This window comes from Oryctolagus cuniculus, chromosome 11, assembly GCF_964237555.1.
Source record: "Oryctolagus cuniculus chromosome 11, mOryCun1.1, whole genome shotgun sequence".
NCBI classification, from domain to species: Eukaryota; Metazoa; Chordata; class Mammalia; order Lagomorpha; family Leporidae; genus Oryctolagus; species Oryctolagus cuniculus.
In genome coordinates this window covers 93,976,469-93,993,757 of record NC_091442.1, presented here as the reverse complement: position 1 = coordinate 93,993,757, position 17,289 = coordinate 93,976,469, and the positions used below count along the sequence as shown (strand labels likewise).

General features: G+C 36.8%; 1 protein-coding gene across 3 annotated transcripts in view; it reads left to right on the top strand.

The window, feature by feature from the left end:
• The window catches only part of DCN (decorin), a 40,426-nt gene extending 25,915 nt beyond the window's left edge, over nucleotides 1–14,511 (top strand). For 2 of the 3 annotated variants that reach the window (XM_008256722.4, XM_008256721.3), the window contains exons 5-8: nucleotides 124–237; nucleotides 5,749–5,842; nucleotides 9,448–9,586; nucleotides 13,775–14,511. In XM_008256722.4, coding sequence (XP_008254944.1) covers nucleotides 124–237; nucleotides 5,749–5,842; nucleotides 9,448–9,586; nucleotides 13,775–13,969 — 542 coding nt within the window. In that variant the 3' untranslated portion in view covers nucleotides 13,970–14,511. 3 annotated transcript variants of the gene reach the window in all.
• Nucleotides 14,512–17,289: the final 2,778 nt, after the last annotated feature.

Below are 17,289 nucleotides of genomic sequence, written 5' to 3'. Positions count from 1 at the left end.
TTTGTTTTTCCATCAAGTTGTAGACCCAAATTTCTTTTTAGAATTCTTGCTGAAACAGACAGTATTCTGATTTTTAATACTCTAAAATGTTTACTAAAAGTCTTGCATTTCTTGCATTTGTAGAACTGGGCACCAACCCTCTGAAGAGCTCAGGAATTGAAAATGGAGCCTTCCAGGGAATGAAGAAGCTCTCCTACATTCGTATTGCTGATACCAACATAACCACCATCCCTCAAGGTGGGGAAATTGTCCAAAACATTTCAAAAATCTAAATTCTTTTGACATAGCAGTTAAGGCATTAGTTGGAACACCCATATGCCATATTAGAGTACATGGGTTTGAGTCCCAACTCTGCTTCTAATTCCAGCTTCCTGCTAATGCACACTCTGGAAACAAGTGATACTTCAAGCACTTGGATCCCTGACACACATGTGGAAACCTTGATTGAGTTTTCAGCTCGTGGCTCTGTCTCGGCCACACCCCAACTATTGTAGGCATTTGGGGAACGAACCAACAGTATGGATCAATCTCTCTCTCTCTCTGTATTTTAAAGTCTTTGACATTTAAAAATGTGGAAATTTTAATTATTAAACAAGTGGACAATGTTATTTCTGTTAAATTCTCTGTCCCTGGAATTATTTATACTGGGCATATGTGATCATTGGACTTCAGTCTCACTGTGGAGATGCATTAACTCCTTCTAAAATCCCTTCTAAGCTGTAACTGAACAACTGAACAGGTCACAGTTATATATTATGTATTTGTAATGTCACAAAGTATAGTTAGCTATTTTAAATAGAGCATCTCTGTATTACAGATATAGATATGCATGCAAGTACCTCTGAAACTGGATCAAGTTTTACTTTGATTTTCTAGTATAATTGGTAATCCTTTTCTATTTTAGGACATTCCAAAACTTAATAACTGAATAGGGAGTTCCATCACTCTTGCTTAACAGGGGTGGTTGTGTTTTGCAAAGTGTAGATTTTTGAAGTCAATTGGCTTGAGTTCAAGTTGTTGCTAATTGGCTTAAGGAACTTGAACAAATTATTCAACATCTATTCTTCAACTTATTTATCTGTAAAGTAGGAATGAGGTTAATATCCACCCTATTGAGTTGTTTTAGAATTTTAATATATTATTAAGAGAATATCTGGCATATGTGTGAGTAGGATATTATGATTACCTTGTATTTTTATTAAAAATATTTTTAATACTTGCTCAGTTTAAACTATGTGCCAAACACTGGAGATAGGTCAATAAATAAGATATGCTACCTGCCCTGAAGAACTTCTTACCCAAAGCAATGCGAGACAAGTAAACAGCCATCATCCCACAGTCAGAAGGGATGAGCTCACCATGCTGAGGTATATAGAAGAGGCACATAAACCGGTTTTTGTGAATCAGAAAAGGCATCAAACCACAAATAATAAATTCTTCTAATTTGTCCATTTTCCCTATGATAAGTTTTTCAGTCTCACATAAGCCCTTCTATGCCCTCAAGGTGTCTGTTCAGACTCTCCCTTTCTCAGCTTCAACACCTTGTTCTTGAATGAGGCACAAAATACAGAGACATACTCATAGGGAACAGGACTGGTCCTTCATCATGCTTTCACATGAATTCTAACTCTTGAGAGCACATATTCCATGGGATGCTTTCTTACTGTCCTTTGCTATTTCCAGTCTTTTTACTACAAAGCATGCTTTTGATGTCCTTAATACTCATTCATAACTACTGGGATGGAGAGATTGGCAGGCAAGTAGGCAGGCAGGTAGATAGGCAGAAAAAAGTTGATTTGTAGTGTAAAAAGAACTTTCATTTACTTGTTGTGCTCAACTAGTGATTTTTTTAGTTCCTAATGCAGGATAGATGATAGATGATGATAATGAAAGATAAATAGCTATGCATGTATATTTAGGTGTGTATACATACGCAAATATACAGTCAGATGTTGATCTCATGCTTCTATATCTGTAGATTCAACCAATCATGAATCGAAAATACAAAAAAAAAATTTGTACTGAACCCATACATAGTTCGGTGGAGTTTTTTGGTGTTTACTCAACCATACAGTTTAACCACTATTTGCTTAGCATTTGTTAAGTATTAAAATTAACATTTTATTAAGTATTATGATTTGAAGTATAAGGAGGATGTGCATAGGTAATAAGCAAATAGTACACTATTTTATACAAATGGCATAAGCATCCACAAATTCGAGTATTATAGAAAAGGAGTACTGAGACCACACACACACAACACAGAAGTTTATATCCAGAGGCACATCCCAAATCCTATCAGTACATATATCTATGCATAGATTTTTAAAATGCATTTCCACTAACTTTTTGAAAACCCTTCTTTTGCATAGATTTCAAGATTTTTTTGCACCAAAATAAACTTATCTTTTAATTCTATTTTCTAAATATATAGTTTTTACATATACTTTATACTTTTATATATACTTTATTTACATAAAGTATATATATTTTTACATATGCTTTAAAAATGTATTTGCTATTTTCTATTTATTTGCGAGGCAGAGAGAGAGAGAACTCCCATCAGCTAGCTTGATCTTCATTGTCCATAATAACCAAGGCTGGGCTGAGACCAGAGCTATGAGACAGAAATGCAATTCAGTGTGAGTGACAGGATTGCAATTATTTGCACCATTACCACTGCCTCTCAGAATCTGAATTTGCAAGAAGTTGGAGTCAGGAGCTGGAGCTGGGAACTGAGCCCAGGACATCCATTGTGAGATGCAAGTGTCTTAACTGCTAGGTTGAATGATGCTCCTCCAAGAGTTACAAAGTCATTTAGTGGCAGGAGTGGAAGTCACTGGATTTCCCCCTCACATCATGCAGACAATCGACTTGAATTAAGCCCATATTTGACTTTTCTGTTCCTACTAATGCATCCTCCAAAATATCTCTTGGTGAAATATCCTAATACTTATTGATGTATTTTACTTTACTCTCTTATATCTTCTACCTATGCTAGGCATTCTTTTCTCAACATTTCTCACTTGCTTTTATTTACTACCACTTAATAATATAATAGTTTTAGTAACAACCCTTTGTTAAACACTTATTTACAGTGAGGTATTATGCCAAATGTCTTTCATGGATTCTTTTAGATGATCCTCAAAACATCTCTCTATAATAATACTGTCATCCTTGTTTTGTAAATGAGGAGAATAAACCATAAAGAGGTGGACTGAGTTGCCACCAAAGTCTTATACATAGCAAGGATCAGATCTGTAACCTCACTGGGCAGATGTCAGAGCTCATGTGGTTAATTGCTTTGCTCTGCTACCATATTAAATCCTCTCTTCTGTGCATACCTCTGTCCAAAACACGGGTCTACTATTCTTAGACTGGATCTCTTAGGCACGCACATCATCCCCTCCTGGTGTATTCTCTTTCATCACAGTGTTAATGGAAAATCAGTAGAGTTTAGTGTACAGATGTAAAATTGTTGTGTTGGGTTGGACCAACCTGGTGAGAGACCTAACTCAGCCATTTACTTATTCTGTGACTTGAGGCTAATTATTTACCTTTCTGAAACATCAGTTTTATCTGTAAAATGGAAATTTTAATGATACCTATATTCTAGGATTTTTGTAAGGAACAGGTAGGGGACCATAATGTACACATGTAGTACTTGACCCAAGTGATTCTCATTAAATTCTATCTTAAAAATGGAAAAAGGAAAAGATAAAAATGAAATTAACTCAATTATTGGTTCTTTAGCTTAATACCTCAGTGGAAAAATAATGCTATCTCATAGCAAATTTTCTTCTACCATCAAACTTTCTTCTGGCTGTAACTTTTACTTTTGGAAAACTGATACCCTGAAAGTAGAAATAATTAGAAACTAGATGAGGTTGACAGATGATAAGAGAGAGATTCCAGGCACTTAAAATTATGTTTGTGTTGATGGGGAAGAAAGGATACATGTTTAATTTGCTTCATTACGTACTTGTTATACTTAAGGGAGTTTATAACAATTCATATTTTTTCTAAAGAAAACCAAATGGCTAAACTATCTTATTTCTAGAATGATGATTGGGATAATAGTCATTCAAAAGATAAATGCAGTTATTCCATTTGTTGCAGTAAAGAGCATATTATTTTAACTTCCTATTGGCATCCAGGATTATATTAAATTATCCACTTTTAAGAAAAACAACCCATGGGGCTGGCGCTGTGGCACAGTAAGTTAATCCTCTGCCTGAGACACTGGTTCTAGTCCTGGCTGCCCCTCTTCCAATCCAGCTCTCTGCTGTGGCCTGGGAAATCAGTGGAAGATGGCCCAAGTCCCCTGCACCCGCATGGGAGACTGGGAAGAAGCACCTGGCTCCTGGCTTCGAGTCAGTGAGTCAGTGCAGCTCCAGCTGTTGCGGCCATCTGGGGAGTGAACCAATGGAGGGAAGACCTTTCTCTATGTCTCTCCCTCTCACTGTTTGTAACTCTACCTTTCAAATAAATAAATTTAAAAATGAGAGAGACAGCCCACAATATTTGTAACATTAGTCTCTGTTTCCTTATCTATTATAGGGAATTAACAATTAGTAATTTATACATGGAAGAATTATTGGAAACAAATTAGGAACAATGCCATGATCAATGTTCAGTATTTAAGAAACCTAGTATAAGTAGAAGTTACTTTCTGTAGTATGTCACTTACAAAATATACTACCATAGCTAAACTATTTTTTTTAATCAAATATGGTCTAAGCTGTGAAATTAAATATACAATATTTACAGAATTTAGTGGGCTGTAATGAAAAATTCTGACCAAACCTAACCTGTAATTTTCCAATTCTATTACCTTTATAGACAACTAACCAAGTTATTCTGTCAATCAAATGTCAGTTCCATACATAACACATTTGCTATTTTCATTGTAGTTGCTATTCTTTTAAGTAGAACAATATGCTATTAAAAAGTTTCATAAAAACATGGTACATCCTCATGTGGCAGCAGGAAATGAAAATAAAACATTTAAACTTACATTTATATTACTAAATTTTTGAAACCACAACCATTCAAGAAGTACTATCCTGAGGCTTGATGGGTACTTTGCATCTAAAGTTATTTCCCCAGATGGTCCACATATGGCTTTTAAATGGGCTCTGTACTCCTCCAACATAAAGAAACAGTCATGGTTTTACAGATTCAATTGAGCTTTAACCTTTTCTATGCAGCCTATTGAAGAAAGCATTTCATGACTTTATGGAAAAGTACAGTAAGACTAATGCCAGACCAGCATATTAATGTTATTATTAATGATGCTCATTAATGAACCACCTGATTGGATTTGTGCATAGAAATAACTTATACATAATCTCTTCATTATAGTTCAAATGTTCACCTCTCCATTTAATAGTTCGTATTTTCTGTCAATGGCAGTGTTAGCCCATTAAAAAGGTGGAAGAGAATAATTAGATTGGAGATTTGACTTCAGTTCTGTAATTCCTACGACAAGTATTTACTACACGACAGAACCAATTTATGTTTTCTTAAAGCCTATCTATGATAAAACTAAAAGGTCTTGCACTACTTCCAAAAGCATGTATTAATATAAAAGAAGCAATGGGAAAAGGAAAAGAGGAGAAATGAAATCAATTACTTGAAACTCTGTATTTTAGAATAGTGATGGTATGCCTTCTCATTAAGTTGCTCTACTTTCTGTACGTAGAATGCTTATCTGCTATTTTAAATCTTGTATTTTTCTTATTCCAGGTCTTCCTCCTTCTCTTACGGAACTACATCTTGATGGCAATAAAATCACCAAAATCGATGCATCTAGCCTGAAAGGACTGAATAATTTGGCTAAGTAATAATATATTCTCCTCATATTCTATCAAAAACTGTCTAGGTAGATTAGTACCTATATGCTCAGAGCTAGAAACGTGATGATAGATTTTTTACTGCATCACATTTTGTTGTTGTTGTTTTTAACAGTCTCAGACTCCAACTTATCTGATTACTCTTTTAATAAAGCAAAATAAACAGGATACTTACTATAATCACCAAGATCAATTTCATATTTTTGAACACCATATTAATTTTATAGCTTATGAATAAGGTTTTCTATTTCAAAATCAGTTTTTAATGAATATGTTCATTGAATATATTCTAGTTTATTAATGTCAAACAGAGGATTAAGTAAATTCAGTGTCCTGAATTTGCAAATGCATCAGAATGAAAGCTACTAGGACGTGGAAATATCAGACTTCTGACAGATCCCTATTAAAAAACTTGTGATGAGATTTCCGAATCCTTTATTCTCTGGAGAGTTTAAAAGAAAATAAAATGGATCTGTACACTAAATATTTTTTTTCTCTTTCTGTCCATTGTTAAAATTTTTCTTCATAAATGATAACTTGTGCCTGTCCTGATTTCTAACAACCGCAGTCTCTGTATTCACAATCTGGTTAAGTAATAAGGAAGGAAAGCACTGGGAAACTTTCTCAGCTGTATTCAAGAAGTACTCTGTTCTCAATCCACGTATTTTGCTAAATGTTCCAATAGAAAAGCACAGTATTATGCCACATTGACTCTCTTGTCTTTTTGTATATAAACTCCGTGTTGATGAATAAAAACGCAGCACATCCTTGTATCTTTGAGAAATGCCTATGAGCAAATCGATGCAGAACACAGTTTTCCTCATTTCCATGGCTATTTCCCAATGATTCCGTGCATGAAGAAAACTGAAGAGGACCATACGCATGTTACTGTAGCTAAAATATATTATCCTGGTGTCCCAAATAGTAAGAACTGCTTCATCTAGAGCTATTTTAATTACAGTCTCTAAGGATGAAAACATTTTTCACAATGACATATGCATCACCTGCACCCCTTTATTGATTAGATCCCTCTAGTTGCTGAAAAATGTAGGCAGATAAGTTGTGTTGTTTTCTGTGTAAATTTGTCTTTATGATGGTTACTGTTATTGAATTATTATTATAAGTGGTTACAGCAGTAGTAGGAATAAATAATATTCTGAAGTGATAAATAGACTATATTCTAAATTATTCATAATGGATGTCTTTTTGAAAGTTCATATTTGAAAGTGGTAAGGAGGTCATGAGATTCTGTACCTCAGTAATGATATGTCATATGCTTTGTATCAGATGGAAGTGTAGAGAGCTAATATATGCTGAAAAGCCTAATGGAAGTTCAAATTTCTCTTTAAATGGACTTTGGATTCCATGTGTTAAATTAGAGCACATTACTGCATTGGTCAGGCAAATTTCCACAGTTCTTTAGTTTATCATGCACATTGCTTTTAGAATCAAATCCATCCAGAAACATCTATATATTAAACCACTAAATATTTTTGGTTTTTACTCCTCATTGACACTGGAACATGAGAAGAACTTTGATGCTGAAAATGAAAATTGTAAAATGAAAGAATCAGCCACCGATATCAAAACATTGTTTCATAGAAAGTGTTCCAATTTGTTATTGAGAAAAACAAGTCAGGAGAAAATAGTGAATACCTCCATCACAAAGAAAAAAATTCCTTACTGAATATACAATAGGTAGCTGAGTAAAGGAATATTTTCCTTGAATTAATTATTAGATATTTTAAAACAAACATGCCAGTCCACACTGAGACTTGAAATACTGTGAAGAATAGGAAATACAATTTGAAATAGAAAAATGAAAACTCAGAAACAAGAGGTGAACATTCAAGATGGGAAAAAACCAAAATTTTCTGAGTCAAGATGTCAAGTTAATAAGCAAAAGCTGAGATAAACTAATGATACTATCAATTCCAATTGTTTCAAAAAGCAAAACATGATTAAAATTGGGCAACTCTACTTACCTAAGTCGACATCCAAATCTCTACAGAGTCCATTGATCATACATAGCTTAAATTTAGGAAAATATATCTTATGGTGTGCAGATACTATCCCTTTTATTGAAAAGAATCCGATAGATTCTTCCTCTCTCTCTGTCTCTCCTTGTAATATTCTGGCTCTGTTCCATTATCTCCTTGCCCCATTCCTGGCAGCCCTATCTGTCTGGTGAATTGACATCATGCTATTCTTGAAGATTTCATTTATACAATGTCGAATAGTCTAGCAATATCCCCATGTCAACTTTTGTGCCTGAATTCCCATTTACAAGAAGGGGATGTCACAGCAGCAAAAACCTCATCTATTACACCTTTAACTTAAAAGATATGAGCCAAAACCTTGATTGAATCAAACCTGCAGGGTATATATGTGGGGCGGAGAGATATCTAACTCAGTACCTAGGAATGCTGGGGCCAGGAAAGCTCTGAGAGACAGAGGACCACTGAGGAATGTTCTGCACCTCTTATTTCCAATGAATAAATTTTTAAGATATATGATTGCTTATTTTCAAAGTGACCAAAACAATACACTACTTCTTTAGGTTCTCTCTTAGATGAGTTTGCTATATTCATTATACATGTAAACCAATTCAACATCTATTTATGGGACATGACAAATTCTGAGTTAATACCACAGATAACATAGAGTAATCATTATTACAAGGACAGGGACACACATTGGAGTACCTGGGTTCAATTCCCAACTCCAGCTCCTGATCCAGCTTCTTGCTAATCCAGACTCTGAGACAGCAGTGATAGTTCAAGTAATTGGGCTTCTGCTACCCACATGGATGTGCTGGCTTGTGTTCCAGCTCTCAGCTTTAGTCCCTGTTAAGTGCCAGCCACTGTGGGTATTTGGGGAATGATTAAATGGATTATAGGATCATAGAGTGTTCTCTCTCTCTCTACCTCTCTCTCTCTCTCTGCCTCTCAAATAAGCAAATAAATTTTTATAAAGATTTATTTTTATTTATTTGAAAGACAGAGTTATATAGAGTTAGAGCCAGAGAGCGAGAGAGGTTTCCATCCGCCGATTTACTCCCCAAATGGCCCCAATGGCAAGAGCTGAGCTGATCAGGAGCTTCTTCTGGGTCTCCCACATGGGTGGAGGGGCCCAAGAACTTGGGCCATCTTCTACTGTTTTTCCAGGTCACAACAGAGAGCTAGATTGGAAGTGGAGCAGCTGGGACTGGAATCAGCACCATATGGGATGCTGGCACTGCAGGCTAGGGCTTTAATCTGCTGTGCCACAGCACCGGCCCCTGCATATAAAATTTTAAAAAGCACAATCCTCCAAGTTTTATTAGAGGTTGGCCATTCAAGGTTATAGAGTACTAGTACAAGAACTCATGTTTTTGTCAGAGATATGTCAAAGAAAGTAACTTTGAACTGAAACCTTAAGAATAAATGGCTTTGTATAGGCTTTAAAAAGGTGGGAAAAAGCAGTCTAAGCACAAGGAATGATAGGAGCCAAGTCAAGCTCAGCCTTTTCTATCAACTTAATTATTGACACAACACATGTAAGAAAGGCACCCATATGTGGTGTACAGATTCATTTCTGCTTTCCGTTGCAGGTTGGGTCTGAGTTTCAATGACATCTCTGCTGTGGACAATGGTTCTCTGGCCAATGCCCCTCATCTGCGAGAGCTTCACTTGGACAACAACAAACTTATCCGAGTACCTGGTGGTCTGGCAGATCATAAATACATTCAGGTAATACAACACCACTGCTTCCTATGAGGGATAACTTAGAGTAAACGCTCCCTACGCTTATGCTAAGAGTCAGGAAGCACTACTTAGAAATGTTGCTTGCAGAATGTCTTAGCTAGAGCTCTCATAACAAAATAGCATAAATTGAGTGTCTTAAACAACAAAAATTTATCTCTCATCATAATGGAAGCTGAGTATCTGAGATCATGGTGGAGGACTGGTAAGGTTCTGTCAAGATACCCCTTCCAGTTTGAAAACTGCCAACTTCTTGATTTTTCCACACATGGCATTAAGAGAGCAGGCTAGGCCAGCGCTGCGGCTCAATAGGCTAATCCTCCACTTGCAGTGCTGGCACCCCGGGTTCTAGTCCCGGATGGGGCACTGGATTCTGTCCCGGTTGCCCCTCTTCCAGACCAGCTCTCTGCTGTGGCCCGGGAGTGCAGTGGAGGATGGCCCAAGTCCTTGGGCCCTGCACCCACATGGATCAGGAGAAGCACCTGGCTCCTGGCTTCGGATCAGTGTGGTGCGCTGGCCGCAGCATGCCAACCGCGGCAGCCATTGGAGGGTGAACCAATGGCAAAAGGAAGACCTTTCTCCTATCTGTCTCTCTCTCTTTCACTGTCCACTCTGCCTGTAAAAAAAAAAAAAAAAAAAAAAAAAAAGAGTAAGCTAGTTTTCAGGCATATTCCTCTAAGAGCATGAATGCCATTTACGTGGACTCTACATTTGGGTCCCCAAAGCCTCACCTCCAAATACCACCACACTGGGAAAGGATTTCATCCTCTGTGCTTGGGAAGGAAACAAACCTTCATATGACTGTACAGGGATACATTTTTAATGTTTCCATTTAATCATTCATCCTTATCTTATAAAACACATAGGTTCAAATTATTGTTTTCTTTTTTTTTTAAAAAAAAGATTTATTTATTTATTTGAAAGTCATAGTTACACAGAGAAGGAGAGGCAGAGAGAAAGAGAGAGGTCTCCCATCTGCTGGTTCACTCCCCAAATGGCTGCAATGCTCGGAGCTGCACCTATCCAAAGGCAGGAGCCAGGAGCTTCTTCCTGGTCTTCTACAAAGATGCGTGGAATCAAGGACTTGGGCCATCCTCCACTGCCTTCCCAGGCCGCAGCAGAGAGCTGTATTGGAAGCAGAGCAGCCAGAACTCAAACTGGCACCCACATAGGATGCCAGCACTGCAGGTGGCGGCTTCAGTTGCTATGCCACAGCACTGGCCTCTAAATTATTATTTTCACGATAACACTATTGCTTTGAACTTACTATAATACACCAAGTACTTTGGTCATTTTCTGCTGCCCTCTCAGATACGTTAGCAGGTAGTGGATAGAAAGTGAAGCAGCTGGGACTTAAACCTATGTTCATATGAGATGCCAGCATCACCTGCTGCACCACAATGCCTGATCCCCAGATAGCTCTTTATTTCATATCTAGTCAATTGTCAACTTCATTCTTAGCCACAAGAATTTATGGATCTAATTTATTGTATTAGTTTTAATTATGGACTAGAGTTTTGCTACTGAATTAAGAATGCTTTATGTAACTTCTAGAAATTTTATATTCTTAAATCCTAGCTTTATGTCTATAATCAAATTTTCAGTTAATTTTAGTATTTTATAATTATATATTATAAAATAAATATATAACTATAAATAGTTATAAATAAATAATTATAAAATAAATAAATTATATTTAGTAATTAGAGTCTAATTACATTTTGCACAGAGAATGCCAATTGTCCCAATAACATTTATTAAGAAGACTATTATTTCCCTAATGAATTGCCTTAAATCTTTGTTAAAAATCTGGACATAATGTAAAATTTATTTGTGAGCTTCAGTTCTGTAACATTTATCTATATGTATATCCTTTTATTATACCTTTTGATTTATGTAGCTTTTGATTAAATTTTTAAATCAGGAAGAATATGTGCTCCAACTTTGTTCATCCTTTCAAAATTGTTTGACTTTTCTTATTCCTTTGAATTCAGGGTAAGCTTTAGAATCAACTTATTCATTTCTGAAAACTAAAAATTTTTTCTGGGACACTCAAAGGGATTGTGTTGAATATAAATATCAGTTTATGAGAACTTGCATTAAAATTTCTTTTTTTATTTGAAAGGCAGAGACAGAGAGAGACACACACAGAGAGAGAGAAACAGAGAGAGAGAGAAGAGAGACCAACAGAGACAGTTTCCATCTTCTGGCTCACTCTCTAAATGCCCACAAGCCAGGGGTCTGGAATTTACTCAGTGTCCCGTGTGTGGTAGTGGCACAACAACTTGAGCCATCACATCCACCAACCGGGATGTGTGTTGGTATGAAACTGAAATTGGCAGCAGAGTTAGGACTTGAACTAGTCCTCTAGTATGGGATAAGGGCATCCCAAGTGGTGTCATAGCTGCTGTGCCAAACCCTCTCTCTAAGAATTGCCACCTTAGAAATATTGAGTCTTAGGCCAGCGCCGCAGCTCAATAGGCTAATCCTCCACTTGTGACGCCGGCACACCAGGTTCTAGTCCCGGTCGGGGCGCTGGATTCTGTCCCGGTTGCTTCTCTTCCAGGCCAGCCTTCTGCTATGGCCCAGGAGTGCAGTGGAGGATGGCCCAAGTGCTTGGGCCCTGCACTCGCATGGGGGACCAGGAGAAGCGCCTGGCTCCTGGCTTCAGATCAGCGCGATGCGCTAGCTGCAGCGGCCATTGGAGGGTGAACCAACGGCAAAGGAAGACCTTTCTCTCTGTCTCTCTCTGTCTCTCACTGTCCACTCTGCCTGTCAAAAATAAAAAATAAAAATAAAAAAAAGAAATATTGAGTCTTCCAATTCATAAGCAAGCAGTATCTTTCTTTTTATATCATTTTAAATTATTTTAAATAATGTTTTCTCATTTTAGATTATAAGTCTTACAATTCTTTTATTAAATCCAGCTAAGTTTTCATTATTTTTATGCTTCTTTGAATGAATTATGAATTTCATTTGTTTGTTGATGATAGAAATACAATGGATGCTTACATACTGATCTTATATCCTAATACTATGTTGTGCCTATTTTTAGTTGCAGTCATTTTTATAGTTTCCTTTGGAAAGTTTACTTCTTTATCAACTCATTGGTGAACAAAGTTTTAATTTTTCCTTTCTTATCTAGATTTCTTCATTTGTTTATTTCCCTTAAGTAAGAATCCTCAGTGTTATACTAGAAGGTTCAGTCTAATGTTGAATGGAATGTATTAAATTAGACATATTTTCCTTGTTCTCTCTTTTGGAATAGGAGACATTCAATTTATTAAGAATATTAGCTATAGCTCTTCAGTAATCCATCACCAAATTGATGAAGTTCCCTTGTATTTCCAGTTTATTGAAAACTTTTATCATAAATTTATTCAGTCTTTCTAAATGTGATAACTTGCTATGAAGAATAATAAGGCAGTGTAATTGTGTGATGGTGACAATGGCAAATCGTGGTTAGATAAGGCCTCTCTGGTAAGAATACATGAGTTTCATGAGGCACGAAACTTTACAGAGATCTTGGGGAAGTTTATTCCAAGTAGATAAAGTATGTGTGACTACCCAAGGGGAGAACCATGGTTCTTGTGTTAGAATTGCAAGTACGCAGGATGGTTGGGTTGGACAGTCTGCAGAGATGAGGTTAAAGCAGAAGAGGCAGACATGACATCATTGGTTTGCTTTTTAAAAGAATGGCTTGGAGAAATAAATAATTATATAAAAATAATAGACTTTTGGAGGGTGAAGGAGGAGACAAAAACAACATTGTGAGCAACTATAATCATCCAGAAAGAGACAAGGACTTGGACAAGGTTATTAGGACTGGACTTTGGGAAAAGAAGTAGATTATGTGTACATTTTGAAGGCTGAGGTACCAGGACTTGATGATTGGGTAGAAAGTATAAGAGTAACGGAGGACCAAGAATACGAATAATGTTAATAATTAAGCATCTGAAATGAGTGACAGGCAAGTTACTGTGATGGGGAAGAGTCTATCGAAGGGAAAAGCAAATTTGGAAAATTTGAAAAATGTTTTAAAATAAAAAAATTGATTTGAGAAATTCTAAGGTATTCAAACTGAAGGATGAACATATGACCAAACAAATTATTTACATGAAGATCCATGATGTATTTGGGAAAAAAATAACCATTACCCATTGTTTCTTATTGTAGGTTGTCTACCTTCATAACAATAATATCTCTGTAGTTGGAGCAAATGACTTCTGCCCTCCTGGGTACAACACCAAAAAGGCTTCCTACTCAGGTGTGAGTCTTTTCAGCAACCCTGTGCAATACTGGGAGATCCAGCCATCCACCTTCAGATGCGTCTACATGCGCTCTGCCATTCAGCTCGGAAACTACAAGTAACTCCCAAGAACACCCTCATGTTTATAACCTGGCAAAATCCTGTTAATGTCATTGCTAAAACTAAAAATAAAATAAAGAATAAAAGCTAGATACTGGGAACCTAACTGCAATGTGGATATTTTTCCCACATGACTTATGCATAAAGCTAAATATGCAGTTTAAATAATTGCCTACAATAAAAAAATTGCCTGCCATTTTGAGAATCATTTTTGAAGTTTTCTGTTGATGTTAACTGAGCTACCACAATTAATCTTATTTCACTAATTGTAAAATTTTGAGTAAATATACATATATCAATAATTTAGTAAAGTGTTTCTTTTTTAATTTTCAGAATGAATCAAATAAAGAGTGTTGGTCTTTTGTAATTCATAGGTCAGTTAGCTTTGTTGACATAAAGTGAAATACGATATACTAAGTGTGTATTAACCCACCACTGTTACTGCTAAAGCCACACTTGAATGTGTGAATTCAGTACTGGCTATGTAAACGTTCTGCTAATGTCATCACTTTGAAAAAATAAATTAAAAATACATTCAAAATAACTATGGCAAAAAAGTTTAATTGTAAATATTCCCTAAACTCAATTTTCTGTAGAGATTTGACAATAACAGCATATATTTTCAATTTCACAGCCTGTTTTTCTTGAGTATGGCAACTTACACTATCTACACTCAGGGTTAATTATATAGTGCACAAATCAGATATTTTCTGATTTGTCTCAATAATTAATATTCCCAGTTAGTAATTTGATAAGTCAATTTTAAAGCTATCATGTATATAATTAGGAGTATAGTCTGAGCGTTTCTACAGCTGATAGACATATTAAAATACCTTTGTCCACAGTTAACTACTGATTTTAGAATTTTTTCCATAGGATTTAGAAACAGCTATCAAAGTAGACAGTAGAACAAGTCTGAGGAATGAGCTGATTTCATCAGAATAAATATTTATCAGAAACATTTGATAACAATTACACTACCAACATACAATAAGCAAATATGTGAATACAATTTGTTTATTTTATGCAGGTAGATGTTTTATGGTTCCAAGTTAAAAACAAAACCAACTTTTTTAATCTACAAAGGCAATAAAAGATAGTCTTTCTATTGATGAACCTTCTGGTACAGTTTGTCCCCATTGATCAAACCCAAAATGAAAGTAATATAATAATGACTGATACCATCTTTGACTTTAACCCATTTGGACCCAACCTTCCAATTCTGCAAACATTTCAGCCACATAATATTTATTTCCAAGTTCCCAAAAGCAGTATATCTGTTGCTCAAGTGTTTATAGGTCTTTAAATGTCCTTTATAGGTGTCCTATATGTAGGACTATGGATCATAATGGATTTGATTATATAGTTTTTTTAAAGATTTATTTATTTATTTGAAATAGTTACACACAGAGAGAAGGAGAGGCAGAGAGAGAGAGAGAGAGAGAGAGAGAGAGGTCTTCCATCAGCTGGTTCACGGTTCACTCCCAAATTGGCCACAACAGCTGGAGCTGCATCGATCCGATGCCAGGAGCCAGGAGATTCCTCCAGATCTCCCACACAGGTGCAGGGGCCCAAAGACTTGGGCCATCCTTTATAGCTTTACCAGACCATAGCAGAGAGCTGGATCAGAAGTGGAGCAGCCAGAACTTGAACCACCGCCCACATGAGATGCCAGCACTGCAGGCGGCAGCTGTACCCACTATGTCACAGAGCACTGGCCCCTACTCTAATAGTTTAATAGAAGAAAAAGTGGTTGAAATATATCAGGATACATTTTATGATAGGAATATATGTAAGTTATAATGCTGGCTCAGTGTACAGTAGTATAATGAATGTAAAAGAAAATGAAAGACTTCTATGAGGAAGTCACAGTTAAGGTGGGTTTTGATTGATGCCCGAATTCAACAGAAAGAATTGACAGAGAAAAGCTAGTAGCGGCAGAAGATAACTTCAAAGACCAAGAGGTGTATCTGGGAACACTTTTTTATAAAACTATGCATTCATTTATTTGAAAGGCAGGGCAGGGAGACAGGGAGACACATACATATACAAACATACATATACAAACATACCCGACCAGAAATAGAACTTTAGTCCACTGATTCACTCCTGAAATGACTTCTAGAGCTAGGTCTGGGCCAGGTTGAAGCCAGGAACCTGGAACTTCATCCAGGTCTCATACATGGGTAGAACAGGCCCAAGTACTTGGGCCATCTTCTACTTCTCTGCCAAGCACATTAGCAGGGAGCAGCCAGGGTTTAAAACATTGCTCTGACACAGGATGCTGGCATCGCCAAGATGTGCCTTAACCTGCCATGCTGCCATGCTGCCCCCCGGGCACATCTTCAGATAAGCTGGCACGAAGAAGGGCTTTCTCAACTTCTTCACCTTCTGAGGCAGAGGAAGCAGATAACACCTACATTTGCTGTATCAGAGTTAATGACAACATTAGGGAAGCCATATTTTTCTCTTTCCACAGTCTTGTAGAACCAGAAAATATGAATTCCCCATATGTTCAACAACAGGGAAGGATACTATTTCTTGTCTCTTCTATCTTCCAAGAGATTCAGCTTTCACACTTTTGTGATTTGAAATCAGAAGAGGAGATTTCCACTGGAAGACAATCAGCTATTCAAAAGGGGTTCCATCATTGGATACTGTTTGCTTTTTTTTTTGTTTGTTTGTTTCAGAGATGAACTTTGTCTGATGCACCCTTACTTTTGTTGCAGCTTTGATGACATACCTTTCATATTGTAGTCTTTTTTTAAAGATTTATTTATTTATTTGAAAGATTTACACAGAGAGAGAAGGAGAGACAGAGAGAGAGAGTGGGAGAGAGAAAGAGAGAGAAAGAGAGGTCTACCATCCGCTGGTTCACTTTCCAATTGGCTGCAATGAGGATCTGATGCGAGGAGCCAGGAGCATCCTCCAGGTCTTTCCACATGGGTGCAGGGTCCAAGGCTTGGGCCATCTTCTATTGCTTTCCCAGGCCATAGCAGAGAGCTGAATCGGAAGTAGAGCAGCCAGGACTTGAACCAGTGCACATATGGGATGACAACACTGCAGGCAGCAGCTTTATCCACTACACCACAGCGCCAGTCCCCATATTGTAGTATAGAGTGATGCGAATTTCATGTTGGAGGTTTAAATGATGCACCTTCACACTGTAGCTTTTCTCCTGTTGAAGGAAAGCCTACAATTATCTTGCTACTTAATGGACAAGCAGGATAAAGGATGAGTAGACAGAACGATGGAAAGACCATTTTGGACTATCACTTGCAAGGCAGATCCTCCAGTACACCACCTCTTTTAAAACAAACTT